The sequence below is a fragment of the Puccinia triticina genome, chromosome 11A (assembly GCF_026914185.1).
Source record: "Puccinia triticina chromosome 11A, complete sequence".
Lineage (NCBI taxonomy): Eukaryota > Fungi > Basidiomycota > Pucciniomycetes > Pucciniales > Pucciniaceae > Puccinia > Puccinia triticina.
In genome coordinates this window covers 1,090,689-1,107,668 of record NC_070568.1, presented here as the reverse complement: position 1 = coordinate 1,107,668, position 16,980 = coordinate 1,090,689, and the positions used below count along the sequence as shown (strand labels likewise).

The 16,980-nt window shown below is 47.3% G+C and overlaps 2 protein-coding genes across 2 annotated transcripts; one reads left to right on the top strand and one right to left on the bottom strand.

The window, feature by feature from the left end:
- Positions 1 to 346: 346 nt before the first annotated feature.
- Positions 347 to 2,120, top strand: PtA15_11A110 (uncharacterized protein; the record flags this gene model as incomplete). The annotated part of the gene is made up of 3 exons (XM_053160986.1): positions 347 to 1,748; positions 1,821 to 1,931; positions 2,026 to 2,120. 3 exons carry the CDS (start codon positions 347 to 349, stop codon positions 2,118 to 2,120), a joined length of 1,608 nt encoding a protein of 535 aa, XP_053024977.1.
- A 1,081-nt stretch (positions 2,121 to 3,201) lies between these two features.
- PtA15_11A109 (uncharacterized protein) lies at positions 3,202 to 4,256 on the bottom strand (the record flags this gene model as incomplete). Its single annotated transcript, XM_053160984.1, has 3 exons — positions 3,202 to 3,328; positions 3,412 to 3,712; positions 3,821 to 4,256. The coding sequence occupies 3 exons, from the start codon at positions 4,254 to 4,256 to the stop codon at positions 3,202 to 3,204; spliced, it is 864 nt and encodes a 287-aa protein (XP_053024976.1).
- Between the last annotated feature and the right edge of the window lie 12,724 nt (positions 4,257 to 16,980).

Genomic DNA, 16,980 nt, shown 5'->3' with positions numbered 1-16,980 from the left:
ACTCCTCGCCCTTTTCTGCCGATGGTGGTGTCTGGAGGTCAAGGGGAAGCTCAGAGGTGTTCTCATCGGATTGTATCGAAAGCAATGCTGATTGATGGTGAGCGCCCTTGTCGCTTGCAGTGCGGTGGAGACTGTGCAGGGGATCAAGGTGATGAAAGGTGCTTGCCTTTGGCCGTGCAGCCTCTGATGGAAGGGTGTTTGGCTATAAATATTCCATCGGAAATACGATCCATCCCCCCGAAGAGCTCCTCCGAAGCACTCCCCCGTGGCGTCTGCCTCCCATCCCCGAATCCCCATCCAGATAAAGTATTAGTCAATCCCACAACTGCCAGTGCCACCAACCACGATGACCGTCCTACTCGACAGACTGTTGGGAAAATTCTCACCTCCTCTCGAGCCCGCCTTGGTCATCGCACTCCACTCAGACTTCGATCTCCAGTCGGACTCGGATCAGCAGGACGTCGAGGCAGAACTAGACCGAATACTCTCCCAACTCATAACCGAACAAGAACACCAGACCCAACACAACCTAGAACAACAACAACAACAACAACGACAACAACAACAGCCGCAGCAAAAAACACCACGGCAGAAACAGGATGATAACTCACTCAACAGCCTGGTCGACAGGGTGCAGGCCATCCTGCCTGACGTACCAGAGACCACGATCTACCAGGCCATCTCAGACGCACCCAATCCGAAGAACTTGGAGCAGATAATCGACATCCTACTCTCACTAGCCTCACTCCCAGAAACAGCTTCTAGTACCCCAAGATCGGCGGCAAAGTCGAAGAAAAAGAGGAACAAGAAACTAGACACCATCCATCTCAACGACGTCCTGCAGAGAGAGACGCAGAAGAGACTGATCGAGCAGGCTGGGCAGCATCGCGAGAAGATCGCGATCAACAACGACTGGGCCATCGGGGACAGCCAGATCAGCTATCTCGCCGAGCTGGTGGGGATCGAGGTGGCCAAGATCAACAGCATCTACCACCGCAAGAGCTGCAACATCGTCCTGACACTAGACGAGCTCCTGAACCAGTCCGAGTCCCAGAAACGGCTCGACGGCTCCAAGGATCTCGAATGGCCCGCGCGCTTGCAGCTCCAGCTCGACTTCCTCAGAACCACCCTGCTCTCCGAAGACGATCAGGTGCTCACCCGCTTGCTCATCGTCACCGATCTCAACCCCACCAACGCCCTCGACCTCTGGATATTCCTCGACGACCTACACGCCCGCTACGGCAACCTGCCCTTCAACCAATTCATCTCCAACCCCACCATCCAGACTACCACCTTCTCCTCCTCAACAACCAATCTTCAACCCCCTCACAACCAAAGTATATCATCATCAGCATCAGCATCGGCGGGACCATTCACGAAGATTGCGCGGCCCAACCGGCCCCAACCCTCAACGGAGGATCTCGAGCACAGCCTGAAGGTCCTATGCGCCCGGCGCGAATATATGCAGCAACGCGCGCGCTCGTCCCGGCAACTGATCGCCAACAGCAGCGTCGTCTCGCGCAACAAGCAGGCCATCCAGAACACCATCGCTTTTATCGCTGCCGAGGATGCACGCAAACTCACCAGCGTCATCCACGATTGGGACCTCCAGCTCGCTCGCAGAACCGTCAAGGGCCGCCAACAACTCAAGAACGACTCGCTCTCCATCGATCTCCACGGGCTCACTAAGAACCAGGCTCTCACTATCACCGCAGAACATCTCCAGACTTGGTGGACTAACCACTCGCGTGCGTCTCCTCCCTCTCCCCTTAACCCTCCTAAACCTCACTCACCATCCTTTTCTCCATTGAACTTGGTAGATTCTGTGAACGTGTTTAATTCGACGTTCGTCCGTCATTTCAAGATCATCACTGGCGCGGGGACCCATTCGGTGAACAACAAGCCGACGCTCCTGCCGACGATCCAGAAGTGTCAGTCCCCTTCTCGCCCTCTCCCTCCCCACTTTTCTCTCTGTATTAATCGGCTTGTGTGTGTGTGTGTGTGTGTATTGGATGGGGGTACAAGTCTTGGACCAAGAGAAGTGGAAGTGGAAGTACGACGATGAGAGGTCCAATGAGCTCATCGGCTCCGTGCTCGTCGTCGGAAAATCTCGCACCTGATCCGTGAACCCAAGCATCTGTTTCTCTTCTTTCTTCTTTCTTCCTTTTTCGTCCGCTCTGTGGTCTCATTGCATCCCTTAATTGTCCCCTACTTCTCTTTTCGTTTTCTCTCTCCTTTGCTCAAGATACATCTTTCCATCCACTGCATGTTCATCGATTCATATAGTTCGTGCTTGTCTATGTATACTATCACGTGTATCCAGTCAGCATCTTCCATAATTCAGCACACCACCAGAATGTGAATATCTTTCCTCTTTTTTCGGGGTTTTATTGGTTTATACGGTATCCACGGTTGTCCAAGAGTTCTTCTGCAAACCTATTAGGGACTTGGTCACGTCCGTTGCTTGCCGTAGCTCACACAAATCTGACGCTCGTTGATACACGCATTCAAAGCGTGATGAATGTATTGCTGGCTCATAGTAGGCATACACTTATCAGAGAACTTCATCCTAAGAATAAACACAGTAAAGTACAGAGATCGTCAAGAAAAAGAGGAGATCAAGAGCGAGCTTTAGATGAGTCAAAGTTTCTTGTGTAAAGTGTGGATGCTGTTGTAACAGTCAGGGAAATGTTGGTTGGTTTTTCACTGGATGAGGATCCTACATGTCGGATTGTTGTTTGGGTCTTTCTTAAATTTTGGTTTTCGTAAGAAACAGATCATTATTAAATAAATACGTCAGTGTTGATTTGGTAGGAGTGTGTAAGGTAGATTGAAAAAAAGTAGGATCATGTGGTCGAAATGTCGTTATAAAAACACGACATGTAACAAGGATGATGATGTGAATGGAAAAGGGCTTTGATCAACAGATGACATTCAATAATAAAATGTTGGTTTTTACTATTGGTACAAGAGCAAACGAGCTGGAGAGAAGGGAGAAAAGAAAAAACATCCCCAAAGTCCTCGACATGTTTTGAAATAAAGATAGATAGAAGAAATGAATAAAGTGGGCGAAGTTAAACGTTAAGGAAAGAAGATGCGGGAGGTTGATGGAAGGGATCCTCTGGGGTCTTGATGAATGATGATGCGTAGATGGGGGTGAAAAAAGCGCTGCTGTCGGCCTCTGAGGGGCACGAAAAGATGTCACGGATGGTGGCCACAGCTCTTGACCAAAGTATGCCGGATGAGGGCGTCTCTTCTGTTGAATGATCTGCCGCACTTCGAGCATCGATGCTGTCGTTGGTCGATATGTGAAGATTTATGTCGAGTTCTAGCGAACCGAAGCGCGAAAAAGGAGACGTTTTGAGTGCCCAGGCTTTTGAACACGAGAGGACCTAGAAAGAGTATACGCACAGATCGTAGTTCCGGGTGAAGCTCTTTGGACAGAGGCTACATTTGAAGGGTTTATCTTGGACGGCTGGGGGTGTTGCCGAGGTTAGATGGCCCGCGGGATGGGAGGAGAGCGAGAGGATATTGGAGTCTGGGGGACGGTGATGGCGAGTAGGCCATATACTGGCGGCCTGCTGGGCGTGTGTCAGGAGCGCGTCGCTTCCCGGGCCGCTCGAGTAGGTCTCGGCCTGCTTCTCGATCACCGCTAGCAATTCCATCTCATCCGTCACCATCGGCTTCGACCATCCACTTGGCTCGGTCGACCCTGCCATCACGTAAAAGAGAAATGTATACAATCAGAGGCTGGAAATTCGGATAACATTTTTTTTTTCTTCTTCTTCTTCCTTTTTGTTCTGATGTTGTGTGTGCTTACATGAGGAAGGGAAAGGTTGGCTGTGGTCAGGTGTGGTTGGCTGGAGCGGAGATGAATGCTGGGAGTGGGTGAGGGTGGAAGAGGAGGAAGAGTGGAAGCTATTCGAAGGACTCTCTCCCTCCGCCTCTTCCTCGGGCTCCTCCTGTTCGTTGACAGCGGAGAATCGGGCGATGGGTTTATCTTGATTGGCCTGCAGGAGGGACCAGCTCCTATCCCACCCAGCGTTCCTTCCCTCGTGTCCAACATCCCGCTCCGCCCGGGGATGGTCGTCCTCATTCAGCCGTACTCGTTTCAGTCGCGATGGATGCCGGTCAAGTCCGTCTTCGTAGCTCACATCGTCTGAGCAGGATCCGTATTGCCCATACTCATCTCCACCCATTCGTGGGGCCTCATCCGGCACCCAATTCGGCAGGTTGGTAATCATCGATAGTTTCATCCTTCAGGGTTCAAGTAATCAGGCCCTCTGGGGCAGAGAGGAAGACGGAAATGGACCGGTGGAAGGGGATCTTGCGGAGTTTTTCGCTGGACAGTTGTTGTATTTGAAGCCGACTGGATGAGTATAATTGGGAGGGACAGTCGAGGATTTGAATTGGCAATTTATTTGGTTGGGCTTAAATGTATGGTATGTAGGGTTGGCTAAATATGTTTATTTGTACATATCAAGCAAGGCCTTCGAAGATCGCCTCGAGTCCTGTTTTCGCTGATCGGCTCTCTCTTCCTCGGGCGCTTTCTGCTCGAGCAAGAGTGTGAATCTCTACGAAGTTCTGGTGAGCTGGCTCGGTGTTGATCAGACGGCGAGATAGGGGTGGAGGAGGAGAAGAACGAGGGGGGGATAGATTGTATCTCGGAATATGGATTAGCTTTGCAAGGGCGCCGTCAGTTGCGCTTGGGACTGGGTGTCGGTGAGGAGCTCGGGGGAAATGGGCGGAAGCGAGGCAGAGAAGATAGTCTGAGTTGGATCGGATATATAAGGACGGCGAGGCCGAGGCAGCTGGTGGATGGACAAGTCCCTCTCTGGAGTCTGCTATATGCACACGAAACTGCAGACCAAACAAGGCAAACGCTTCAAGCGGTCGAACACTATCGCTCCCGGGAATTCCTTCCTTCGAGGCTCCAGTCTCAAGTCATTGTCATCCTCGGGTCATGTGAGCCAGGGCGTAGAGGATAATGACACCCACCGAGTCTTATTACCAATTCAGCTTGTACAGGATTATCAAAGTAATAAAATACGTAGTCGGGGACGGTTACACATTGTTTATAAGGCTTCTGTTGTACACTGCCCGGTGACCGTCGACGGCTATGCAAAACCCCGGAGAATGAGATATTTACCTTACTTTTAGTATGAATGTATGTACAGAATCACGAACGATCTTGTTCCCACTCATTGCACTCCGCTAGCAGCATGTATTACTCATCGATGTATGGTAATGGCATGGGCGAAAGAGAGCAGAAATACTGGAGGGACTTGTCTGTCTCCGTTCTCTCTCAGAATCCGCTGGAGATTAACCTAACATGGCTTGAGATTCGGATAGTTGGCATGTGTGACTCTGCATAACCCCACCGGAAGGCGCATCCTGGCGCATCCGGTTGGCGAGCGGAAGCACTCGGAAGCGCTGTTTTTGCCAAACAATAGTCCTCTGTATGTATTCTGTCCATCGGGATCTGTAGGGATCGAGCTGCTGGATCGAGTCTGACGATAACCGAAGTGACAAAGATTTGTCTGTCACACACATCAAACTTACCTGGTATTCATAGTGGCGATGGCTACGATGCTTTTAAACTTCCGTATTTTTGATTAGTCGTTCAGAGCTAACCTCAGGCGGGGCTGCAAACTCCACGGCTCCCCGCGCAGTCCAGGCGTGATATGGAGGCCAGACGAGCCTTCCGAAATGGCCGAGGAGGGGACGGCAGAAATAACGCGATTTGATCCAACGAACTCGAAGCTGTACGAAGCCCTGCGAGCTTCTGCGCCACAAAAATCCCTCAAAACACTGTACGCTACACAGACAAACAATCTCCCATACAGGCCCCAGAAACGTGAACGGGGAACAATGTGCTTGTCGTACAGGATGTGGCGGCTACAGCCGGAGCGGCGGAGGGCCCGGACTTCGTCTCCGCAGTGTCCAGTCCCAAGTGTATAATGCAACATAAATCTTTAGTCCAATCGATCCAGCCCCATCCAGCCTCAGGTTTGGGTGCATGGTGCATACAGTGGATACACAAAGACGTTGAGCTATGTAACAAGATTTTGCCGAGTCCATGGGCATAGGGCTGCCAAACAACTTCACTCAACTTCGGCACAAAGTTTCATAAAAGAAGTGCCAACAACTTGTGGAAATCTTGTGACAACATCATCAAATTAGTGAGTTTTAAAGCCACCAACCTGAACTGCCCTCTCTGGCTAAAAGTCCCCCCTGGTGGGAGGCTCGCTGTGGCTGGCCGCAAAGCGGCCCCTTCCTGCGGGAGGGGCTTAGGTTATGCACAAAGTCAAAAATTGGCTGAGAAAGAAATCATGAATGCCTGCAGGAAAAATATTTAGCCTCACTCAGCCTCCCTCTCAGCTCTTGTGGACCTGCCCTGCCAAAATATAGTTCTGGACCTTAGATCCTACACCTGTAGCCACTCAATTGTTGCATTTTGTTGCAGATAGGATTATGATATTCAATCTTGCATATTATCAAAAATCCAAAAATGGATCTTCAGAGAAATCAAAATCCTTTGAAGCAGGATTCCTTTTACCTTCAAAATGGATTCCTTCAATCAGTTTTGGAGTTTAGGCCTCAAAAAAATAGGGGGTTCACTATATGATAAAAGTAAAACTTGGAGCCAATTTTAACACCTTTATGAACAATTTTTTAAAACATGAAGAAGTTGCTCTGATTTCCAGGGGACAACCAATCCTGTATATCTTGCCATATTTTAAAAATTTGTTGATAAAGGCCTTAAAATTGACCATAATTTTTTTATTTTCCTTTTATTGTGAACCCTCCTAACAACAAAGGGTAGTTACACTACATGTAATGTGTAGATAATGGTAATGGAACATGATTTTTGTTGTTATCTATGTGTTACACATAACAGTAGTGCAATTGGGTTATTGCACCACAGTAGTGTTGAAACTTGCGCTCAACTTGTGCAGGCGCAGCTCTGAATCCACTCAATACGCGCACCCCAAATCTCACACAATCAAACCTAATCTCACAGTACTGTTACCTCTCCCCATTCCCGCTTGAAGTATCCTCTCTTTCCCTTGACAAACTCAATTCATCTTGTCCATGGGGAAACTTCAATCTCAGCAACTCACTCACCAAAGCTGCTATCCTCAATTCCTCAAGATCAAGACATGTCTTCCATTTTATCTTCCAACTTGGTGAGAAATGCACCCTCATCACATTTCTTATCAATGATCTCCTCTTCAATCCTTCAATTGATCAATGTTACTAACCTCTCATGTAAAGGTACGTAACAAGACTTTGTGGGCTTTTAAACATTTTGGTACCAATATCACAGAAGAATTCCCATGCTGGGATGAGATATAGTGGCAGAAACACCAAGAAACTACCAAAGTAGTGATATTTGGAAACTGATCAGACTGTTATAGCTGCTACATTTGGGGGTTTTGTGGTCAGTAAAGCTACATAATGAAACTTTGTGGGCTTTTTAACATTTTGGTAACAATATTACAGAAGAATTCCCACGCTGGGATGAGAAATAGTGGCAGAAACACCAAGAAACTACCAAAGTAGTGATATTTGGAAACTGACCAGACTGTAGCTGCTACATTTGGGGGTTTTGTGGTCAGTAAAGGAACATAATGCAACTTTGGGTGCTTTTCAACATTTCGGTAACATTATCTTGGAAGAATTCCCATGCTGGGATGACATATAGTGGCAGAAACACCAAGAAACTACCAAAGTAGTGATATTTGGCAACTGATTAGATTGTAGCTGCTGCATATAAATGGATGTGACCCCAAATACAATATTTCTGGGTTTTATATGCAGAGGAATTGTCCAATGAAATTTCATGTGGAAATATTCCTCATTAATCTGTGGTTGATAACAAAAGTAGATAAAAAAAGAACCTGACAAAAATATGCTAAACCATGGTAAACTAATTTCAAAAAGGCCTCCTATGCATGTAGCACTTCAAGTATGACATGCAATATCTTCAGGAAGCTCAACCAACCAAATTAACAATGCGTGCAGGATGGTACATGAGAGAGGTCAGGGGTCAATGTTTTTCCTTTTTTGAAAAAAAGTAGATTTGGAGACTTCTGATGTCATCAATTGTTGAAGTAAAAAAAAAGGAAAATTTTTTGAGACCCCTCAGCCACCCTGGATTAATACTAAAACTTGCAATGTCTTTTTTCCAGGAAGAATTGAATGGTGTATGTAGAAATTTATGAATGTTATCAGGAAACAAAAAAGAAAAGATTCCTGTGTTCTGAAGCTAACACAGGGGGAAGGAGAGAAATTATAGAAGAGTATTAAGGAGAAATGGAACACAGAAAAAGGTATCAAGAGGAATAATAAAAAAAAAATTGATCAATACACAACATTGCAAATCCATCCATGTTGGTAGTGGGAGGCCGTCCTTCACAACCAGATTTATCACGTGAGCGCAGCATCAAACAGGAAAAACTTGCCATCCAAGCCCGGGGGAAAGCAGCTGTGATCTTGAAGCACGTATAAAAGTCAGTCTACTGCACAGTTGTTTGAGCCAGCATTGTCAAAGGTGATAAATGCCACCTTTTCAAGAATTTTTCATTTGAGAATGGTTGAGATCAGCTGTCTGGAAATAGCCAAGCCAGTGTGGGGCGATGGGATTTGTTTGAAGGATATTATAAAGCACTTGTTGAGATTCCAGTTGTCTGAGATGAAATGGGACAAGACTACCATCAAATAGGACTAATTTGACAAGGTCCAAAGGTTGGTTTTTAAGGCAACATGCTCAGTTTTTTTGACTTTGTGGTATGCTTTATGGTTACCCATCTAGCCCATTTCAAAATTTCCTTTTTTCTCATATGTACACTCTTAAATCAACCAATATGGCGGCTCTACTGGATTCTACAGCCAAAAATACACAGGAAACCAAGGACAACACACCTTACAACCCTCTGGCTCAGAATGTCAGCCACAGAGTACATGTCACAGTACCTTACACGTACCAAGTACCTGCAATTGTTCACATTACATATAGTACATTCCCTTTTACACCTTTATTACATATGTATATCATTAGATACAAGCTTAAGAATGTACTCCTGTTATACATTACATTACAGATAACCATAGTTAAATACAGTTACCATAATGTACTGTTGTTATGAGAGTTAGGTTACATGCAACAGTAAGATTACAATAAATTGTAAAATTACTGTACACGTGAAATACCCAAGACAGGTATCACTCATTTATCCCTGTTACGCCTCAGTCCCCATTTACATAATATATTGGTTATGATATAAATAAATAAACAATACATGATGTAATCCAATTCAAAGAGCACTGAATGGAATCACTGATTGGTTATGATCAGCTAGTGCGCACAGCCACTGATCTAGGATCAGTACTGATCATTACACTGCCCTGATCATTTCCAATATTGATCCTCATGAGGATCTGCTTCCCTTGAGCGCTTCCAGTTCCCCCCTGGTCCTGAAGCGCCTCCAAGTGCCTCATGTTCCCTCCTGCTCTTTTCCCCTCTATATAAACACACCCCCCAGGACTGTTTATCCCTCAGAATATATTTACAGCAAAGTTTAACCCATACTATAGTTAAACAGTGCTTTCATTCTCACCCATCATTCAATTCAGGAATACTCTCAACTCTTGATTACCCTTACCTTTCTGTAGGTAAAACCACAAACCCAAGTTGAGTTATTCCTTGGATGCCTATTAACACCCTGTGTTGATCTGGATGCGCCTTAATTGAGCAAGCCTCTCAGTCAAGATTACTGATAGAGTGAAACCTTTTACAGGTCTAACCACAAACCCATTGGCCCATCCTTGGGCATCTTACACCATCATCTTGATAGTAACAACCCTCTCAGACAGGGTTAGTTACATACAGGCTGACACAGAAGATACAGCCCCTTCAAGACACCATCAGTCAGTTACATACACACAAACACCATACTCAGGTCATGTAATCCATTACATGAACCACCCTTACCCAGGAGAATGTAATCCTTTACATGGTCCAATATGACAGCTTGTCTACCCTTTAGGGGTTTCCTTTCTTTCCCCAGTGAATCAAATCATATCCTTTTCTCACTCCTGAGTGTCACAAGACTGTTATTCTGTGAAATTCAGTGTTCATCCCATTGTCCCCTCAACAGGTTATGAGGCCCATTTGCTCAACCTGCTCTTGACACAATTTTTTTTGCCATCAATTGATTTCGCAATTTGTTACATGGATACTACGCCTGTCAGTTTCCTCTTCAAAACAATCTGCAATGCGTATGAGAAGAACACTTGAGCGTGCCGCGTGATGCTTCAGGATGTGTTTTGGACCGCTTGTCACAATCCCAACAAACCAACTGCCACATGGATTGCACGAATCAGAAACTCAGCTTCGATCTCAAGTTGGTTAAATTGGCCCCTGCGGATCAACAAATCTGTGATCGCGCCTTCTTCGCGGACTAGACAAGTTGTGGAAACCTATCCAAGATCATCTTGTATACTCTCCAAACAAGATTTCCCTTGAAAATGCTATTGGAGCGCTCAAAGCAGGTGTTGTTTGATCATGGGAGGTGGACGGCAGAGTGCAGGTCTGAGACCCCCGGTGTCCACGTAGCCGGAGGTCTAGCCAGCGTCAACCCAGGAGTCTCACACATCAGTGTGGGACTCCACGGGCTAGACGGGAAGCGGTCCACAGGAGCTACTAGTCAGTCACAACTATAGCGTGAGGCTAGTGCTGGAACCCAGGGGGTACCCGGCGTTTTCATTCCCGCGGGTATACCCTCTGCTTGGGTACCAATTTGCGGGTATTGGTTACGGGACACGGGTATTTTTTGTACCCCGCGGGGTCATCCAGGATACGGGTATACCCTACCATCCCACGGGTATACCCGGCAATAAGCCCTAGGCAGACGTGAAGTTCAACTTATACCACCGCCAAACCAGAAGAAGAAACTAGAAGATATGGAAGAAGCCTCAAACCAGTCTCAGCCCCCCAATTCAGATGTGGCCGCGACCCCAGTAGTACAGAAGAGCTGGGTCTGGATGTATTTTCAATTTGCGGACAGTAAGCAAGTTCAGTGTCAAGTTGCAAGCAAGAAGAAGGACAGAGCCACTTGTGAAAAACTCCTTCAACAAGACCCCACTGGAAGCACCAAATCAATGAGTGAACACCTCAGGAGAGTGCTGTGAAGCCCCACACTCCTTGCAGGGTTCACCAGGTGTCACAACACCTATCACATGTCCCATTCAGACAAGGGCTATAGTCTCAGGCTCCCCTCCCCCCTCCTAGCCCGGCAGAGACCTCCGGACCCCTTCAACACTCTCTCTGCCGAGCTAGGTGAGTTCCTTTCCTCTCTTTGGAGTTTTTCCCTTCTTATCTTGAAGATACCTGTACATAGTCTAACAAGAGACCTCCAGACCCCTTCGACACTCTCTCTGCCGAGCTAGCCATGCAATCCAAGCTCCCCAACCGTTGGTTCTAGAACCGCTAGGCCTTTGAGCCCGTCCCACCGTGCCTCTCCAGCCTCTGCTCAGTGAAGGGTCTCCCCACCCTTACAAGTGCATGGAATTATCTCGCCAAATCTAGCCGATACAACTCTGTATTCAATGAAACAACAGCGTCTTGAGCATCGGGTATGTGACTTGAACTTCTAATAGATAGTCCATTTCATTTTTGCTTACAGTGTCTCATTCAGCCGGTTCTTAATGCAGACTTCCTCAAAAAGGCCATCCCATACATGGTTGCTGAGGCAGACTTACCTTACTCAATAGCCAAGCGGGAATCCTTCAAGAATCTACTTGAACTTCTCAATCCAGCAACCCTGAACATGAAATTCAGCCAGAAGACCATTGCAAAAGAGGTTGACATGCTGTTTTTTGCGCATAAGAATCATTTGTGGAACGTTCTTGGTGACATGAGTTATCTTTTGTACACTGTTGACGCTTGGACCTCTCCAAATGCAAAGGCTTTCATGGCCATCACCGTGCATGGTATCACCTCCAATTGGGAGATTTTGGATGTACTTGTTGGGATGCCAACTGTTCATGGCAAGTAGCCATTTTTAAACTCTCTTGATCTTTTGTGTTCTAACATGCATTGTGCCCTCACCTAGGACGACACACCGGTGCCAATTTTGGAGATTTATTTGTAGATAATCTGGCCGATCTCAATATTACCAACGCGCTGTGCTGTATCACTGCTGATAATGCATCCAACAACTCAACCCTTGCAACGCAAGTTGAACAGAAGCTGGGTGGAATTTTTGACGCAGACACTCAATTGTTGAGCTGTATGGCCCAAGTTATCAACCTCGCCACACAAGGTGGCCTCAAGGTTTTGGTGACTGCAGCCATGATGATACAGAGAAGGAGATTACTCTGAAGCAGATGGATGTAAACAGTCTTATTGTTTGACCAGATGGCGCTGATGTCAATCTTCAAACAGTCATTTCTTGGATTCACGGTCTTGCCACCTATGCTCAATATTTGCCTCAGCGCCATGAGGCATTTAAAGTGGCGATCAACTTTGTTAACAGTCAATCTTCTAGCGGTCATCCAGTCAAGGATCTCACACTGATAAGAGATGTTTGCACTCGTTGGAACTCAACATTTTTAATGCTGGAGCAAGATCTCAAGTTGAAGGCAGTGTGCATAACATACTGCAGCACCAATGCCGACGTGGCCAAATACTCACTCAGCGAGGTCGAGTGGGATAAAGTCAAACAGATGGCAAATTTCTTGAAGCCACTAGATGTCGTCACAAAAATTCTTTGTCAATAAAAGTATCCCACATTAACTCTCTCAATACCAGTATACATATCACTTATCAAGAGTATACATGATGTACAAGCAAAGTACAACTCTTCTCAGCTCATTCCAGCTGCCAATGAGATGGTCAAGAAATTATTGAAATATCTTACTCTTGCATTGAACAAGCCTGCCGCCATCTGCGCTATGATACTCGATCCACGCATCAAGCTGAGTTACTTCAAAAGAAATCAGTCTTTCTTCAGCAAGCATGCCATCTCTAGCATAACGGCCAAGTCCGTGTTGAAAATATTCAAAATCAAGGCCAAACAATACAATTGGATTCCGTATAAAATGGCCAAAGCCAAATCAAGTTTGACTCTAGCCCAAACCCAATCAAAACCTGCAAAAGAAAAGCCCACAAGCAAGAAAAAAAAATGACTGCAATCAAGGAAGATATTTTTGGCAAGTCAGAAATCGCAAACAACCTGGATGCGGAGATCCACCAGTACATTGCCAAAGTCAACAAGCTATATACCTGTGACATACTTTATTACTGGTCCCAGCATTCAAAAAAATATCCCTCCCTGGCATTGATTGCCAGATGCTTCCTCGGAATCCCAGCAACAAGTGCTCCTTCCGAGTGTGTCTTTTCTCGATCAAAAACTATTTTTGGATCCCAAAGACACAGTCTCAGTGGCGCTTCAATTGAGCACCTCCTTTGTGTGAAGGAATGGTACCAGAAGTTCGAGGACATGCTTGATTCTTCTGGTGTTTGATACTCACATATTCAATGTGACAGCAACGAAAGCAAATTAGAGGATGAAGACAATGACAACAGCAAAATCGAATCCAACTAACATTTCACTCCAGAAACTCCTGTTCTATTTCTTTTTTTGTACCCTTCCCACTTGTTTGATAGCAAAAATAAATGCATCTTTGCTCTATTTCCTTCCCTGGCCCCAGAGGCGTATTTCCCAATATACACGGAAATACCCGTGGGTATTTTTGACCCCGCCCGTGGACCGTACCCAGTGTTTCCGTTGGGAATGGTTCACCTCACGCGGCATCCCGGAGCCCCGCCCCGCAGGTCATACCCGCGGGTATTCCGGCGCGCCCTGGCCACGGGCTCCACCGCTGCGTGAGGCTAGTGGCTCCACCCAAGGGAGGTTCCCAGGACCACACTCCGACCAAGGGAGGTTCCCAGGACCACACTCCGACCAAGGGAGGTTCCCAGTATAAGGAAACGGACGTAAACCAGTTAGAGTCCGCGACTGGATGATGGATCACAGAGAGATGATATTGCACATATGTAATAGAGAAAGAAATACAAGAAGATGATAGAAGGAAATAAATAAAAAACGGACCTATAAGGAAACGGACGCAAACCGGTTAGAGTCCGCGACTGGATGATGGATCACAGAGAGATGAGGAATCATCCAGCCGCGGATACAGACTACTTATATATACAAGATTCATGGACTACTGAGATATAGGAGTATGAGAAAAATAGACGAGAAAAAATAGATGAGTAAGAAACATAGATGTGAATAAAACTATAATCTAAATCTACACAAAGTTCTATATGTTGCTATCCTACAAACTCTACAGCCCCTCCCAACATGAAGAACTTTGACCGGAAAAAAATAGAAAAAAAATGACGGGTCAGGAGGGAGGATTGGGGAATTCGCGGATGTTGAGGTCGTAGCAGCTGGCAAGGTGTTTCGCGGCGCCCAGACGTTTGGTGAACATGTCGGCGAGTTGATATTGACTTGAGATCCACAGCAGCTTGACCTTGTATTTGCGTACGAAATCGTTAACGAAGTAGAACGCCCGCTGTAGGTAGCCGGTTTTCTTCCTGGAAGCGTTGTCGGTGGCAACCAGTACTGCGGCCTGATTGTCGCAGAGGATCTCGTAGGTCTTCGATGGACAGGTGTCGTCCAAGACCAGCTTGATGTTTGCCAGAGTCTGGGTAGCTATTGACAGAGCCACGTATTCAGCGGCGCAGGTGGACATCGCGACGACTATTTGACGCTTGGAACCCCAAGTAATTGGGTTGCCGCAATGTTGAAGGAAATAGCCTGTTGTTGAACGCTCGTGTTCACCACCCCAGCCCGCATCCACAAAAAGGCGCACGGCATCATCGCCGGGCGAGAATTCAATCGTGCGGCGGGGGTGTTTCTTGACGTATCCCACTAGGTGGTCAAGAGCTTCCCAATGTTCCGCCGAAGGTCGACTGCTGTACCGGGCAAGCATGTTGACCGCATAGGTTATGTCCGGGCGAGTCCCGCAGGCGAGGTACATGAGGGATCCCAAGACAGACCAAAAGGCAGTGGGGTCAATCGGGTCGGAAGTCGATGATGTGAGGGGTTGGTCCGGGAGAGTTGTGTTTTGATGAATGGTTTTTCGGTGGTATGTCGACGCCACCTGCCGGGCTAGAAGATGCTGCTCCAGCAAAATAGAGCCCGACAAATGGTGGACATTGAATCCGACAATTTGGTCTACCTCGGTTTTCCACTTGACCTCCAAGTGTTCGGTGAGTTGGCGGCGAAGGTTATCCAATGCTGTTTTCGAGTTGCTGGCTACCAAGCCATCGTCAACATGCATCCAGATAAAAATGGAGACTTCATCTTTACGGTAGACATAAAGTGACGACTCAACCTGTGATGCCTCGAAGCCAATGGCGCTCAGGATCGTCTTGAAGTGGACCCACCAACATCGCCCCGCCTGCTTTGTGCCATAAAGTGCTTTCTTCAGGCGGAGAACCTTTCCCTTGAGTTCAGGGCGGAGTTCGGTGGGTGGCTTGACGTAGACCTCTTCATCGATAGGGCTGTAGAGGTATGCCGAGCTGACGTCAAAAGAGTGGAGAGTGAAGCAGTGTTGGATGGTGATCGAGATGAGGAGTCGCAGGGTTCCGAGGGAGGCCGTTGGAGCGAAAGTGTCCCCGCAATCGATCCCGGGTCGTTGAGTAAAGCCCCCAGCAACATAGCGAGCCTTGAACTTGGCGATCGCGCCGCTAGGGTCCCGTTTCAACGCAAACACCCAGCGCGCTCCGATGACCTTGATTCCCTTCTTTGGTTCTACTACCTCCCAGACGTCCAATTTTTCCAGCTGGGAAAGTTCCTGCTCGGCCGCGATCCGCCAATCTAGCGAGTGGTCGCCAGATAGTGCCACGTGGATGGATGTCGGCACATCAATGTCGGACCGCATGGTGATAGAGTCGACGGCCGTCTGCTGTATCTCAGCTTCAACTTCCGTAGCTTCCTGTCCAAGCATGAGATTGTTGAGTACAAAAGCCAGGTCGTTCTTGGTCGTCGGGATAGGGGGAAGGGGAAGACGTTGGTAGTCAGGGAATACGGCGTTGGTCGAATGGATGAAAGCGTTGAGGGTTTCATTATAGAAAATCCAACCCTTCTCGGAAGGCGGATAACCCACTAAGAAGCACTCATCCGCTCGCGTATCAAATTTTCCAGAGCGTTTTTCGGTGGGTTTGAATACAAGCGCCCGGGCACTAAACGGGTAAATGTATTCGGGGACCGGGGCCTTGTTGTAGAGGATCTTGATGGGGGTTTTTGGCGAGATTCGTGAGTGTGGTAGTCGGTTGTGGATGTAGACTGCCACTTGTTGTGCGTAGCTCCAGAACTTCATCGGGAGTGTACTTTGTTGTAGCATGACCCGGGACATATCGTTGATGGTTCGATTTACCCTTTCCGCTTCGCCGTTCTCCTCGGGATGGTATGGGGATGAATGAGTTAGTGTCACGCCTCGTTCCTCCAGTATCCGCTCGAGCTTTTTTGACAAGAATTCACCGCCATTATCACATCTCAGGAACCGAGGGTATCTGCTGATCCGATTCTTGATAGCATCGAGCCATATTTTCAACTTGTCGGTCACATCGGATTTGTGCTTGATGGGTGCCAGCAGGGTGTACATGGAAGCGTGGTCGCGGAGGGTAAGAGAGAATTAATTCCCGTGGATGTCCTCCTCAAAGGGTCCCATGACGTCGGAGACTAGGAGGTCAAGTACGTCCGATTTGGGGATGGAGGAGGGTGGTAGGAATCTTTTCCCAGTGGCTTTCGATGCTACACATTTTTCGCAGAAGAAGGGTTGCCAGTCTTTTGTTGAATCGGAGCCGAGGAATCTGTCCAAGAAAATCTTTACCATCTTGTCATTTGCATGTCCGAGACGTTCGTGCCAGCGCACCGTCTCCATGCTTGGTTGATTTGC